At 37.7% G+C, this 16,171-nt stretch overlaps 1 protein-coding gene across 2 annotated transcripts in view; it reads left to right on the top strand.

Moving 5' to 3' along the window:
- The window catches only part of LOC136881838 (zinc finger protein 254), a 115,247-nt gene that overhangs the window by 5,057 nt on the left and 94,019 nt on the right, over positions 1-16,171 (top strand). For both annotated transcript variants that reach the window (XM_068229432.1, XM_068229433.1), the window contains exons 2-3: positions 5,667-5,742; positions 15,787-15,912. In XM_068229432.1, the coding sequence (XP_068085533.1) occupies positions 5,667-5,742; positions 15,787-15,912 (202 nt within the window). The remainder of the gene's footprint in view (positions 1-5,666; positions 5,743-15,786; positions 15,913-16,171) is intronic.

Here is a 16,171-nt window from a genome sequence, read left to right as displayed (position 1 = left end):
CAGAACATGTATGAAAGTAAGTATGTGTCTTCTCCATATAGTTGAAGATTTATATCTGTTTAAAGCTTTCAAAATAAATTTAAGTGTAATTTGTTTAACTTAATAATTATCTATATGATTTCTGTCAAAAGTCATGACTTCCTGAACTTTCTGAAATGAAACTATTAATTTCTTCATAATTTTGTAGTGGGTACATGAAAGAATCGTATCCATGAAATTTCATTATAATTTTTGTCCTGAACGGAAGATAATATTTGCTTTTACACAAATTAAGAGTAAAATTAGCTGTAAATTAACACTCTCGCACTCAGCGTATATGCTGGGGTTTGCTTGAAGTGGGTCAAACTAATTTTTGTGACTTTGTAATCAAATTACAAAAAATCAACACGGAAACATTTTAACAGTTATTAAAATAAATTACACTAAGGTAGGAGACTATGACAATTTCAGAAAATAAATAATGGTTTTCAATGACAGAAAGATCAGACATTACTGAGTCTTTCTTCTTTACTCTTAAACCTCAAAGAAAGAATATTTAATTCTGAATAATTTGATATCAGCATGATGTGTGTGCTGCAATTCACTCATGAAGTATGACGCAAAGGTCTTCACGGTCCAATACACGGCCAGCAGCTGTGACTGTGAGAAAATTCCCACATAACGGGAATCACTTTCCACAAAAAAGTTATTATTACAGTCTAATTTATCTGAAAATTCAAGAATATTAGAATCATTCGGCCTTGAAAATGGCCCAGCCATTATGATAAAAAGATTATGCAAGCACGTGCAACAGTGGAGTAATGAGAAGATGTGTAATAATAGTTCAGGAAGTACAGATTACCAAAGAAATGAAACAAACTCTAAACTAAACTGATACCAAGATCAAATTGTTGTATTCATAAGCCAACCAAAAGCAGATGCATGCAATAACAACAGTAAACATTCACTCCCAACAGATTTCATTTGTTGAAAATAAAAATATTTTGTTGGGCAGGTGGATATATCTGTTGAGTAAAAGGCAAATTCAACGCTTTAAGTTCTTCTTAATCTGCTTACCCTCCAGGGTTGGCTTTTCCCTCAGACTCAGCAAGGGATTCCTCCTCTACTGCCTCAAGGGCAGTGTCCTGGAGCTTCAGACTCTGGGTCGGGGGATACAACTGGGGAGGATGACCAGTACTTTGCCCAGGCAGCCTAACCTGCTATGATGAACAGGGGCCTTGGTGGGAGATGGGAGGATTGGAAGGGATAGACAAGGAAGAGGGAAGGAAGCAGCCGTGGCCTTAAGTTAGGTACCATCCCAGCATTTGCCAGGATGGCTAAGGTGGGAATCGAACCCATCTCTACTCAGTTGACATTCCAAGGCTGAGTGGAACCCGTTCCAGCCCTCGTACCACTTTTCAAATTTCGTACCTGAACCTGGAATCGAACCCGGGCCTACGGAGGTGGCAGCTAATCACACTAACCGCTACACCACAGAGGCGGACTTCGCTTTAAGTTACTGTCACAATCATCCGTTATCATTCTACAGTCACACAAATGACCAAAATCCCTAAATAGCACAGAGCCGATGTATAGGTGCCGTGAGCATTCTTGCCATAACCTCTCACGCCGACAGATCGGCGCGTTGAATGCAAGAGGGTTAATAAATACCATTATTACTAGACAAATATATACATGCATACTTTGCTACATTACAACTATAAATTCTACTATATTCACATAACTTTTTGTAGTTGTTACAAAAAACGCGGTCCCCAGTTCCACACCCATGCATTTATTTTCCAATTAAAGGCGTATGCTGAGAAAGATTAAAACAAAAATATCCACCACCAGTAAAGTTCTGTATCAGGAATTGACTGGGCCAAGTTTCATCAACCTGTTTCAGCCAGGAACAGCCAGAAGGTGGATACTTTGTGTGTTGAATGCCCAGAGATATGGAGGTATACATGCTTGATGTTGCCTTAAATTGGATGGAATTATGCATCAGTAGACTAAGCATCACTTAACAAAAATTGAGATTTTAGCACTATCTTGTAGAGAAAAGCTTGAACTACTTTTAATAAATTTCCCACTGTCTTACAAGAGGGCATTAGTTGTCAGTAAACTGAAAACCTAAGCGACATATTGGGAATCAGTTAAACTGTAAATTGCATCAGTAGACTATGCAGTATTCCATTTTGCATCATTAGACCAAGCGCCTCATTCCTCACATTGCGTCGTGGATGACAGCGATGGACCCCACATTTTCGATAGTGGTAAGTTATTGACGTGGTGATGCACTGAGTGGGTTATCAATTGGCAAAGTTCAGCAATGTATCAAGTACTTCCAAAAGTAAGGAGAAGGACAATGCTACTAATGCCGCTTGCTAAAATGGTTACGTCGGAGAATAAGTCCCTTAAAGAACTTTGTGAGTTTAGCATCAAAATGAGATTGTTGTACGGTATCTAATATGGTAGTCTGCAATGTAAGTAATATTTTTGTATCGATATATTTATTTGAGGAAGCTGCAAAGGCTTCAGTGTGCTTTAACATGTTATGCTAGGTAATATGCGCCAAATCAGTGAATTTCAAATCAGAATAATGAAAGCAGTGACTTTGCAGATATTTAGCATACCCTCAAATTTCATCAGCATTTATACACTGCAGAGGACTACGTAAACGTAATGAGAAACTGCAGGCAGAAAAATGCATTGTTCACCAGATGGAAAACATCGTTCTTCATTTCAGCAGAACTTGAAAAACTGATTGTGAATTGGGAAACGGATATCCATGGTTGCAAGATAAACTGGGAAAACTAAAAGAAATCCAGTTCTTGAAATCCCAGCCGTTCAGTATGTACGTCAAAACTACATTTGATAGTGAATATATGGAAGTAAATCTAAATACATCAAGATTGGGACGACCACGGGAATCTAGAGTTCCCTTTAATCAGGCATTAATACCTTTTTGGCCGAATGAAAAATAAATCTCTGAAGCCAGACTTGGAGACCTTTAAGTCGCTGATGTACCTAATACTTGCAGATGCCAAACAATTTTACCAGGAACATCAAGGAGATTCTGACATTGTGGACGGCATGATGGATTCAATGGAGATCCTGATTTCGAGATTGAATGAACCGAGAGTAACAATCTTCTTACTTGTCCAGTGTTTTATATGAATTTATGGGAGCAAATATTTTAAATCACATTTTCTGTTCGACTGATATCATCATCATTGGTGGTCTTCGCATGAATTCTGCACGCTGTTCTGTCTTCAGCCTTTCTTTGTCTTCCAGTAGCTTCTATTTACCTTTAAAATTGTATACTTTCTTTCAGAATCGTTTTGCTTTCCTTGGAATAAGGTAATCATAACCACAGTAGTGTTTGATGACAACCCGAAAATCATTGATTTTTTACAAACTTTTGTGCCAGTGGAGTTGGTGTAGACAGTTGAACAAATCGGCATCACAAACAACCAGTAGAAAACAGTTAACTATCCCCACATTCCAAGTTTGGAAAGTATTTTAAAATATCAACTTATATACTTCTAAGAAGTTACATGTATTAGTTGCGTACAGATTTTAGGAAATAATATTATTTTGGGATCTTTACTTTGTATAAAGATAATGCACACATGGGCACATAAGTGTAATTTTGTTTTGTCTCAAAATAGTATGAACATAAGTGTAGGATTTTCCATTTCCATTTAGATTTATAAACAACCAATATTTATAAACATTTTAAGCTAATCACCCCACTGATAAGTTAAAAATTGAGGCTTCTACAAAGTTTTCTACATACGAATGAAAAAACTCAGCACTGAGGTACCAAACAGTCAACTGGTAACTCAGCACTTAAAAGGCTTCATTTGCCATTCTTGGGCCAAACATTTCGAATGAATCAATAACCAGGCGGCCAACCACCAAATACCGTTATACACCCAATGACTTGTCCGTGCAAATGTCTGCACAAGTTAGATCATTGCAGACAAGTCATCGTTTTTGGACCAGAAAACTGAGAACTGTGCAGCGATTGGAGTAGGGGTTTGAGGTTTGAGACCAAGAGCATGAAGCGATCGACCTTCATATCCTTTACTTAGTTTAAGGCACTGGTATTCTGATGATGATGGTGATAATGGTGATGACGATGCTTGTTTAAAGGGTCTAACATCTAGGTCAACGCCCCTAATCGTATGAGAGACTGCTATTCTACTTAGCAACTAATGTGTGTCTGAAGCAGAACAAAACTTACCCAAAGGCTTGAAAATATCAAGTCAGTACTGTACTCTCAGAACATAATAGGCCTATAATGAAGGAAAATCCATACACATTGCATTGCATTGTATAGACTACAATGGCTCACTTCTTACATTCAGATTTGACTCAGATCAGTTGAAATTCCTCATAGCAATAAGTGGTTATAGCAGTGACTTTAGGGAATAACTCCCCCTCTAGAGTTTCTCCATCTAAAACTTGAATAATGTGCCGGATTTGTGACGCGGCTCACGATGGTTCAAGCACTTAGCGCACTGGGAGATTCAGGTTTTATTCACAACTGCGGTCACATTTTTTGAAGTCCATCTCAGTAGAAATTCAACAGTAAGGGATTATTGGTGTAGCATTGTGAAACATTATTTGCACGTGAAAAGTACCTAAAATTGCATCAGTAGACTAAACGCCATTTTTTCAAGAAAATCTATGAACTGTGGGTATAAAAATGTTGAAATTTGGTGAGAAGGTACAACCTATTATCCTACAACACCAGGAATACCATGTTTAAAAAAATTGTTTGCTCAAATTTACACATAACCCTAAAGTTAAACGCGAACATCTCGAAACCAACTTTTGGCGTTTGGTCTAATGATGCATAACGGCATCCAATTGTGCTTCCGTGGCTTTGGGTATTCCTTAATACCTGACTGTCCAATTTTACAATAATCACCACTTCTATAAATATATATATAGGAGTATTATTTGAATTATCAACATTTAAAACTTGATGGGCCCATGGAGGGTTGCCTTTTCCTAATATTTTTGGCATTTTCATAATATTACAACTAGACAACTACGATCTCTGTTTTGTGCATTTAAGTGTGTGTATGTTATTTGGTTAGAAACATACCATGATGTTACATATGATAAAAATCATCTTTGGTACGTATTGACAAATTACAATTAAAATATAGGATGTTTATCCACATTATTCATTGCACAATGTTGTTAACTCTAAAATTAACACACAGATAGTTTAAAGCATAGACATGTTTCGATCCTTTGGATCATAATCAGTACATAAAAATGTCATAAAGCAATTAAAATACAAGTATAAAGTCATTTGTGTGAAAAGTTTCTTTTAAGAATTATGTTTTCTCATTGCGATCTTCTTTTGTGGAAAAGTTCTTACGTGTTTCTTGTCATTATATGCAAATATTGTAAATAATTTTAGAATTAACAACATTGTGTATTGAATAAGGTGGTGTTCTTCAGAATATTTTATATGATATTATAGTTTTAATGTGAAATAATTCCTTCACTTAAGTGTATGTGTAGTGATCATTTTTTTATCCCTCCTTAGTCCACAATGTCCTTGGTCCTGTGAGGGTTAAGACAGTGATCTATGAATATTTGCAACTTCTAGTGTATTGAACTTATTTTAAGAATGTGTGTTTGTTTTTTTTTCCAGGAAGTATGGAGGTTCCTGTATTTGTCAAATGTGAGCCTGCATGGTCTGCAGATACAGAAGAAGAAAAAACCCTCGATTTAGTAAGTGTTTCATCATAAGTATAATGGCAATCATCATTGTTGGAATGTGAACATCTTGCCATCTTCCCTCTCACAAGCCTGTTGTGTATTCTGCATGCTAATGACTGTGATTAAACGTTATTCTTTGTCTTAATGTATTTTTGTTAACTGCACTTTTATCTCTTTGACTCTATTTTAGTTCGTGTTTGCGTATTTTAATGTGTTATTTTAACTTCTGACATGAATTATATATATCTGCATTTCCAGGCAATGCCTTATTCCATTATCACCTCTATTTTCAATTTTCTATAATTTGATTAGAAAATAAGGCATTGCGAATTAGATCCACTGATTGTTTTAATCTCATAATCATTTTTCATCACCATTTATTTTAAACTCTAGTCTGTGGATACATTTTAATATTTAAATTATCCTCTCATGTTGTCCATTTCGTACCCTTAGGAGGCGATGACCTTAGATGTTAGGCCCCATTAAACAACAAGCATCATCTAAACGTTTTCCCTATCTAACAAATTTCTAATGCAGTAACCATGGTCTGGAAAAAAATTACTGTTAGTAATTAAGCCTTCAAACGTTTAGTACTCCACGTTTGTACTCTAATAGCTTATATTAGTGAACAGTTCTGGGTTCTGGCTGATCAGCTGTTGGGGACAAAAATTACGGATTGTGACTCGTTAAGTTCTGGTGTGTAGAATTCACTGTACTTTAAGAAACAGTTTCCTGGTGGGCATGTCATTGGGTTGTAAGAATAAAAGTGAGTAACTTCTCAGGAGCTTTGGAAAGGTGGCTCACTCGAATGAGCAGTACCCCGCTGTAGGTGGAGGACGCAGATGTAGAATACACCCACGTTATTCCCTGCCTGTCATAAAAGGCAACTAAGAAATGATAGATCTTGAACTTTGAGATTACCTGTGATTAGTAGCATCATGCGTGGAACACCATGGCTTGCCTTTACTTGCGATTAGTGCCACTATGTGAAGAACCCCATGGGCTTGTGATTAGCGTCATCATGGATGGATCACTGTGCGTTTATAGTACCCATGATTAGTACCATGATGTGAAAACCACCACAGGTCTGGGCATTGCCCGTGATTAGTACCACTGTATGAGTGACATCATGGGTCTGCATTGCCCGTGATTAGTACCACTGTGTGAGGAACACCATGAGTCTACATTACTTGTGATTAGTACTGCTACATGAGGAACACCATGGTTCTATTTTACCAGCAATTAGTACCATTATGAGGGGCCAGTTACCTGAATTTTGGTCCCTTTAGACAACAAGCATCCTCAATGTAGAATTTTGCTTTGGAAGCAGTCCCTTGTCCTTTTTATACCATTGTTTTAAGTTATTTTATGGGAAGGAGGGGCATAGCGGGTCAGATTCACTGATTTAAGTTCATAATCATTGTTTGTTGTCCTTTTGAATTCTGGCCAGTGGATGCATTTTAGAATTATTTTAACTTTCAATATTGTGAGTTAGATCTGCTGATTGTTTTAAATTCATATTAATTTGTTCATCATCATCATGTTTTGAATTCTGGTCGGTGAAAGAATTTTGGAATTTTAATTGTCATTACATTTAGACTCATCTTGTACCATCTTGACCTAGACTTTAGGCCTCTTTAAACAATAAGCATCATCAGCAAATGAGCAATTGCACCATTTTCTATGAATAAATGTAGCCTGCGACTTGAGCAATCGCTTGGCTATTCATCAATCATGACATCGGTGTTATCATACACACACATACATACATGCATACATACACACACATACATACATACATACATACATACATACATACATACATACATACATACATACATACATACATACATACACACATACATACATAAACAAAACCTGATGGCAGCTAGGGGGGTTTAAAAGCTCTTAGTTTATTGTCATTTCATCATCATTCCAGCATGGACAGCAGCTCTGAAGAAGAAACAGAATGCTGCCCGCAGCCCACGAGGAATCAAGGGGAAATCATACATTTATTGAACTTCATGCAATAGACAAGCTTGTTATTCTACTGTTCACATCTATATCTAGCGTGTTAAAGCAAAAGAGTGCAAGTCAAAAATGGCTAAAATGAGATGTCACCTATGTTATGTAAAAAAAAAAAAGTGCTCTTTTGAAAGGTCAAATTAGTATAAGTGTAAAATGAAACATGGTTATGAAAATGGGGTAACTTCAAAGAGTACAATTTTGAAGTTTTCATTTGTGTTCAGGAAAAGTGGTATAACTCAAGTTATACTGTTGTGATCATTAATTAATAATTATTAATGTTATTTGCTTTACGTCCTACTAACTACTTTTACAGTTTTCGGAGACATCGAGGTGTCGGAATTTTGTCCCGCAGGAGTTCTTTCACGTGCCAGTAAATCTACCGACACGAGGCTGGCGTATTTGAGCACCTTCAAATACCACCAGACTGAGCCAGGATCGAACCTGCCAATTTGGGGTCGGAAGGCCAGCACCTCAACCGTCTGAGCCACTCAGCCCGGCATGTTGTGATGAGACATCATAGCTTTGCGTGATTACTCAAAATGGTATAAGTCAAACTTTCTCAACATGAACACACAGTGCAGTCTTGGTAGCACATTGTTACAACAATTAATTTAGCTTTGGTTGTTACTCTCACATTATAGCAGTATGATTTCTTGAAAGATTGCCTCAATGCTGTTATTGCAAACATACAAGAAGGTTGTGGAAGACAAACAGGAAGCTTCACAAAGTGTTTGAAGTTGTACATATTTTTATCTTGTTTACAGTTCTGAGCTACGATCAGTGTGTTTGAATAATTACGACAATAATGTCATCGAAAACTATGAAGATTTTAGAGATGGCAAAATGAAGCCAATGTGAAAAATACAGCAATAACAGTAACTATAATAAGTCCCTGCAAGTAGTTTTAGATTGGATAATCCTCGGTATAGCTGTGCTTTGATTTCTTAATTATTTTTTCTAATTGTGAAATGTTTTATAGTGACATTTCTTTTCTAGATGTAGTAATTTCAATATTCCTATTTCAGCTGTTGGAATGGCACCAGTAAAAGCATGCAATTCCAACAATGACAGACTGGAATTTACTAGGATGGTTGAAAGATGTTTAGACAGTGATGACTAAGATGTTTCCTTGAATCCAAATGTTTACCCAGGTACATTCCAACGAGAACAATTAGATACAGGCAATATCGCTCAATTGGACATTGTGCGTGTTGTGGAGGACTATGAGACAAGCATACTTGAACTTTTTTATAACAACGAATTCAGTGATTTTATTCAGGACAGTGATCGGCCAGTTAGTGAAGATATCCAATTGGACAAACTAAATCCAAATCATGCGCTGATTGCCAAAAAGCATACATACACTGAACTTCAGTGCCCTCAAATCTTGGAAACGTTTGTACCTGCTGACAATGTTATTAGTGATAAAGTTATACCTGTCTCAAGTATTACTTTAAAAAATGAAAGTAATGTAATCAATCAGGCAAGTAATGTTGGGGAAAGTATCATAATCGTGGTTTGTGATTTACCAAGTGAGCCAATGAGGAAAAGTAATTCAGGAGAGACTGCAAAATGCTTCAAAGGTAAAGGTATTTTCACTGTACAAAAGAAATTGCAACAAAAAAAATCAGTCGTAACATGAAAAAGGAGTATATTACCAGCAAGGAAAAATTGATTTTGGCCAGGGTATCAAGGCCTCTTAAAAAGTGTCGAATGGGATGCCGTGCTGAGTTGGAATGGACAATGGTTGGAAATATTCCAGTTTAAAATGTTATCTTTGAGGAGTACTGAGCTTTAGGTGACAGAAACAGGAGAAAGGCATATGTAAATAGCTTGGTTGATTCTAGTCCACCAGAAACAAGTCGGAAAAGGGCCATTGATCCAGAGCAACAGCACAACAGATCTGTAACAAATTTGATTCTTTTCAAGATTAATGCTGAATGAGTACATGTTTGTAGGCAGTGTTTCATGGACGCACTCAGTGACACTAGTATGTTCATAACACAAGCTGTAAAAGATGATGGTAAAACTGTGTCAGAAGTGACAGAAGATGGTCAGAGAGGAAGAAAAGCACCTGCAAATAAAAAGAGGTGATGCACGGTTAGAACAGGTAAGAAAACATATTCAGACATTTCCCCTGTACAAGTCACATTAACCCCACTGTGAAAGTGATAAAACTTACTTGCCTTCCCACCTTAATCTGCAAATGATGTACAACCTTTATTTACAAAGAAACTGAGGGTAATCGTGCGTCTAGATCAGTATATGAACGAGAATTTCGTAAGTTGAATATTTCAATCAAACAACCGAAAGCAGACACATAAGTGTGTTGTGCTTCACACCAAGAAATGAGTTGCAAAAAATGATTCTGAATGCAATGAAATTGAGCAGGAAATCAACCTTAATTGTGCAGAAGCAGATAATGCTTATATACAAAAATCAGAAGATAAGCTTGTTGCTAAACATGATGATTCATTGAGGTGTTATTCCTTCGATTTGCAACAATATCTCCCAACTCCATTCCTCCAGACGTCTGTAGCATTTTATAAACGCACATTATGGACTTTTAATTTAACAATGCATGAGACGAGTAAAGGAGATGTAAAATGTTACATGTGGCATAAAGATGAGGGAGGAAGAGGTGGGAATCAAATTGCTACTTGCATCTACTGGGAATTAACTTCACTCCCACCAGATGTTGAACATGAACATGTTATTCTTTACTCTGACACTTGTGTAGGTCAAAATAAGAACTCGCATGTCACCTCGATTCTTTTGACGGTAATGCAAGATAATCCTAACCTTGAAGTAGTTGATCACAAGTTCATGGTCAGTGGCCATAGTCATATGGATGTGATGTTGAGCATGCACTTATCGAAAAGTAAAACAAGAAACTAGAACTTCCTATTTACCATCCACGTGATTGGTACCAGTTGGTACGGACAGCAGGGAAGAAAAGACATTTTGAAGTTATGGAACTCCTTCATTCCAATTTTTTGGACTTTGCAGGTTTGTTAAAGTGCACAAAAGGACACAAATGGAGAACCATTTAGCTGGTTAAATACCAAGTGGTTCAGATACACCAAAGAGTTTGGCATGATTCATTTCAAGAATAGCCTCAAAGAAGATAAAGACTTTAAACAATTAAGCTTTATTCGCAGAGGGAAAACCAATGCTGTACTTCAACCTCAAAGATGTTACACCACTCCGTTGCCAATCACAAGAGAGAAAAAGGAGGATATCATGGATCTTCTACCACTAGTTCCATAAATATTCCATCCATTCTATAACAACCTGAAGTGCACGTCTGGAGTTCCAGAAGTCTATCCTGACATAGAAGAACACATGGATGATGATTAAACTTCGTTCTACTATTACAGACTGTCTGGTGTGAATATCAATGTCAATTTTATCTCTTGTCATATTATTTTTTAAACACAAATTTCCAGTCAGTTTCTGTTCATTGTGTATACTTTGTCGTAGTAAGAATTGTTTGTGTGAATAATTTCTTATGTCAGATGCAGGATATTATTGTGAATTTATGGTACTTTGCTTTGGTCAATTTTGAACATGCAAATAAAGTAGTGTCATTTGATCTTAATATTTTGGTTCCATCCTCCGTATTTTCTTTCCCAATATAAGTATGATTAGAATAGAACTTCAGTAACAGTAGATAATTTTCCATTCGTCATATAAGTCACACTTTGGATATGGTCATGATAATATGTCACATATTACTTTTTTTTAATATGTAAATATTAAAATTTCTCGTGGTAGATTATGTAGAAGAATATCAAAAGCTATAATATGAAACAATTTTTTTTACAAATAAGTGAAGATTAAACTCTGGACCAAAAAAAGGCTCTCCTGTAAATTTAACTTTTTTGACTTATACTCTTTTGCCTTAAAACTCTACATTAAACAATAGAATACTGACTACCAAAATCTGATATGTTATGTTCTAGTCAGTACTGCTCAAAAGCCGGGCTGAGTGGCTCAGACGGTTAAGGCGCTGGCCTTCTAACCCCAACTTGGCAGGTTCGATCCTGGCTCAGTCCGGTGGTATTTGAAGGTGCTCAAATACGACAGCCCCATGTCGGTAGATTTACTGGCACGTAAAAGAACTCCTGCGGGACTAAATTCCGGCACCTCGGTGTCTCCGAATACCTTAAAAAGTTGTTAGTGGGACGTAAAGCAAATATTATTATATTATTATTATTATTATTATTATTACTACTCTAAAAGGAACAACTAGCAGTAGACCATCACACATTGCTTCACAACTAAAGTAAAGACAAAGAGATTGTACTTCACAAGTGTTTGACTGGTGCAAACAGTTTTAATGACCCATTTCACCATGACATTGATTTGTAACAGCAGAATTAGTTTGTAAAATTTTTATGACGAGACTCTGAGTGGCCAAAAGTCACGGGAAGTTGTGTCGCATTAGAAACTGTGCAGTGTATGAGCCCTGAGCATTGCGGCTGGCTTTGGAATAGCTGAGCAGACTGTCACAGACACGAAGACGGCAACATGTCATGAGTAACCAACTTTGAACGTGGGATGATCATCGGCGCACGGGTCATAGCTGTGCAAAGATTACACGTAAATTCGGGTTTCCGAGGTCAACAGTGTCGAGGGTGGTTCCTCAATATTGCAGAGAGAATGTTACCTGCATAAACCAACGCACGGAAGGACCACAGATGTTTAACGAATGGACATCACATCGCCTCCACAGAAACATACTGGGCACTCGGTACGCTGTGAGTCGGATCACCACCCACTTGAATGTTGGGAGTCAAGAACCCATTTCTATCAGACTATAAGGAGCCTACTTCACCGTATAGGCTTCACCAGCTGACGACCAACTCGTGTCTCTTTGCTAACACCTCGACACAGAGCTGAACGATGTGCATGGGCCCGCGAACGTTGGCAATGGACCCTGGAACTGTGGCGGCACATGGCATGGTTCGATGAATCCTGATTCCAGTTGTATCAAGCTGATGGGCACGTGAGAGTGGCATATGCCCCATGAAGCTATGGATCCTGCATGTCAACAAGGTTGTGTAGAGGTGGAAGGTGGCTCAGTTCTGATCTGGGTGGCGTTCTCATGGTTGCAGTTAAGCTGCAGGGAGCGCTGACAGGTGCACATTACGTGGACATTGCTTCAAACTATCTGCATCCCTTTTTGGCACTAGAATACCATGATGGAGATGCTATGTTTCAGTAGGACAGTGCACCATGTTACCACTCTATGGTCACACGCAGGTGCTTGGAGTAGCACTCCAGTGAAGTTACGACCATGAATTGGCCCTCCAGATCCCCCAATCTTAATCCATTCGAGCATTTGTCGGATGCTGCGATGCTGGTGTACACTCCATGAGCCCCACACCAACTACACAAGAACCAATTGTGGGTAGCAGTGCATGATGCGTGGGTCAAGATTCCTTCAGAACGGTTCCAACACTTTGTAGATTTGATGCCTCGCCTTATTGCTGCAGTTTTGAGGGCTTGTAGAGAAGGAACTCGTTATTCTTCCCATGGCATTTGGCCACTTGTGTAATAATAAGTGAATGCTATTTAGGTTATTAATAGTATGATGTGTCAATTGAAGATAATCTACATAGATTGAAACAAGTACTGTGACTCATTTTGAAAGAAACGTAAATTTATATATTTGTCACTACATTTATTATTGATTAGGTGGAAGCATCAAGTCGTTAATATGCGCACTGTGAAGTGTGCAATGAAGCCCAACTGGTTTCATTTGATCCTGCCTTCTACTAACCTCAGAGACCATTTCCAGAATCCTGCATTTTGAATTACCTAAATCTAATTTGATGAGCTGTTTTGTGGCATTGGATACTGTGAGAAAGCAGCTGAAGAAATTTGAATGAGCAAACCCTCATTTATAGCTCTGGAAAATTTTAGTTATTATGGGATTACTTACTTTCATGCATAATTTTAGTATTTTCTTGGATACCATCTAGCACTGGTAATCTTCGAAGACACTCCGCTATTTGGTACGTGGCAGCTGGTTTGTGGCACTCTGTAACAATAGTAGGGTAAAGTTACCAGGAGCTGTTACTTGAAGTGATGTTATTATGAACTTAACTTGCATGCACTCTACAGTTATGCTGGCAGTAATGCAGCTTAGATCCTTTCCAACAGAATAAGTATGACCTAAGCCACCATAACTCACATGGATGAAGGAACAGACGCAAAATTGGGAGTTTGTAGTTCGGATCCCAGTGGTTTCTGGTTGGCCATTTTTGTTCTGGTCATAATATCTCTTCAATATATGTACTGAATATGACCTAAATGTTGATAGTTTAGAGGACACAGTGATCTGGGTAGACAACAATAGAAAAGTGCAAATCCAACTGGAGCCTTTAAATGACAATATTGGAGAAAGATGGTATGAAAATCATTCTGGAGAAGAGCAAAACAATGGTAATGACAAGAAGAGAAAGAGAAAGAAAAGAAATCATTAGTATTGGAGGACAAAATCTTGAGGTTGTTGAATACTTCAAATATTTGGGAAGTGAAATAATGTAAAGGTGGATAAGGAGATCAGCAGAAGGATACAAGCGAGAAATACATTCTACCAGTATGTAAGGAACTTGGTGTGAAACAGAGAAGCTCCTATGAAACGTAAAGAGATCATGTACAAGATGTACTATACCCCTGTATTAATGTATATATCATGGACTTTGACAGGAAGAAATGAGAGTAAAATTCAGGCCAGTGAGATGAAGTTCCTGAGGAGTATGGTAGGGAAGACAAGGAGGGAGAGAGTAAGAGGTCAAAGAAACTAGTTGATAAGATGGAGAAGAGTAAATTGAGATGGTTTGGATATGTTATGAGGATGGAGGAAGGAAGGATACCAAAACAAGTGTTGTATGCTAAGATAGAATGAAAGAGGGCAAGAGGGAGGCCCAGAGCAAGATGATGGACTCTGTCAAGAGCAGAATAAAGAAAAAGAAGACTGGACTGGAATACTATTACTGAAGTGTGGTGGAAGGAGGGGCAAAGGTGGAAAAGTGCCATCAATACCCCTACCTGGCAGAAGCTGGACAGCCGGGCTGAGTGGCTGAGACGGTTAAGGCGCTGGCCTTCTGACCCCAACTTGGCAGGTTCGATCCTGGTTCAGTCCGGTGGTATTTGAAGGTGCTCAAATACGTCAGCCTCGTGTTGGTAGATTTACTGGCACGTAAAAGAACTCCTGCGGGACTAAATTCCGGCACCTCAGCGTCTCTGAAAACCGTAAAAGAGTAGTTAGTGGGACGTAAAACAAATAGCATTATTATTAGAAGCTGGACAAATGAAAATGATGTTGAAAGTTTATTTCAAGTACAATGCCCTCATGAAAATTCAATATTCATAGAATATACTTTAGCTCTATTACAAATAAAGTGCACAGATGTGAAATAGGCCTTGAATTAATGAATATTGAAATTTCACTACCGCATTGTTATCGAAATTGACTTTCAACTTATTAGGTCCTGTTACACACATTTAGTACGTATTGAAGAGATGTTAAGTACAGAACAAAAATGGCCAACCGGACACCAGTGGGATCCGAACCCACAACATCCCTTCAGTACTTCTGAAAATCTTCATCTCACTGGCCTGAATTTTACTTTAATTTCTCGCTGTCAGTGCCCAAGTCTCTGATGCATACATTAATATAGTGGTATGGTACATCGTATACAGTATCTCTTTACATTTCATGGGAGCTTCTCTGTTCCACACCAAGTTCCTTACATACTGGTAGAATGTATTTCACGCTTTTGCCCCTCTGCAATCTCCTTATCCAACCTTGCATCTTGCATTATTTCACTTCCCAAATATGGTAGTATTCAACAACCTCGAAGTTTTATCTGCTGATTCTATTGATTCCTTTTCCTTCTCTTTCTCCTCTTGTCATCACCACTGTTTTGCTCTTCCCTATTATGTGATCATAAAGTTATAGTTCTTGAACTTCTGTGAAGATATAGCAATACACTGGGATTTGTTTCTTTATAGGAGCAAAATACCATTGGATCCACTAAAAACCAAGTGAAGTTAGAGGAAGATCCATATGGACTGCTTGCTGATCCAAGTTTGGAGAACGTTGATGTGAAAATGGTCAAAGGGCTTTATTCTACTGAGGTATCTACTTTCTCATTCATTGATCCTGCACATTGTGGGTGTTAAATAGGTCGTGAATGGTATTTCTTGGATACCGTATAATAATTTAGATTTTTTATTAACAAATGTGTGTCACTTCGACACTTAATACCCATAAATGTTTACAAAGCAATTTTTGTTTTACACGTTTATTATTTGTACAATATGTTGCTAAATATTTTAGGCACGTGTTGTTTCCCTACACCAGTTTCAGCTGTTTTATTCCACCTCAGAACAGTTG

The sequence above is a fragment of the Anabrus simplex genome, chromosome 10 (assembly GCF_040414725.1).
Source record: "Anabrus simplex isolate iqAnaSimp1 chromosome 10, ASM4041472v1, whole genome shotgun sequence".
NCBI lineage: Eukaryota > Metazoa > Arthropoda > Insecta > Orthoptera > Tettigoniidae > Anabrus > Anabrus simplex.
Note: the sequence above shows the minus strand (reverse complement) of the source record. Positions and strands in the feature narration are given on the sequence as shown.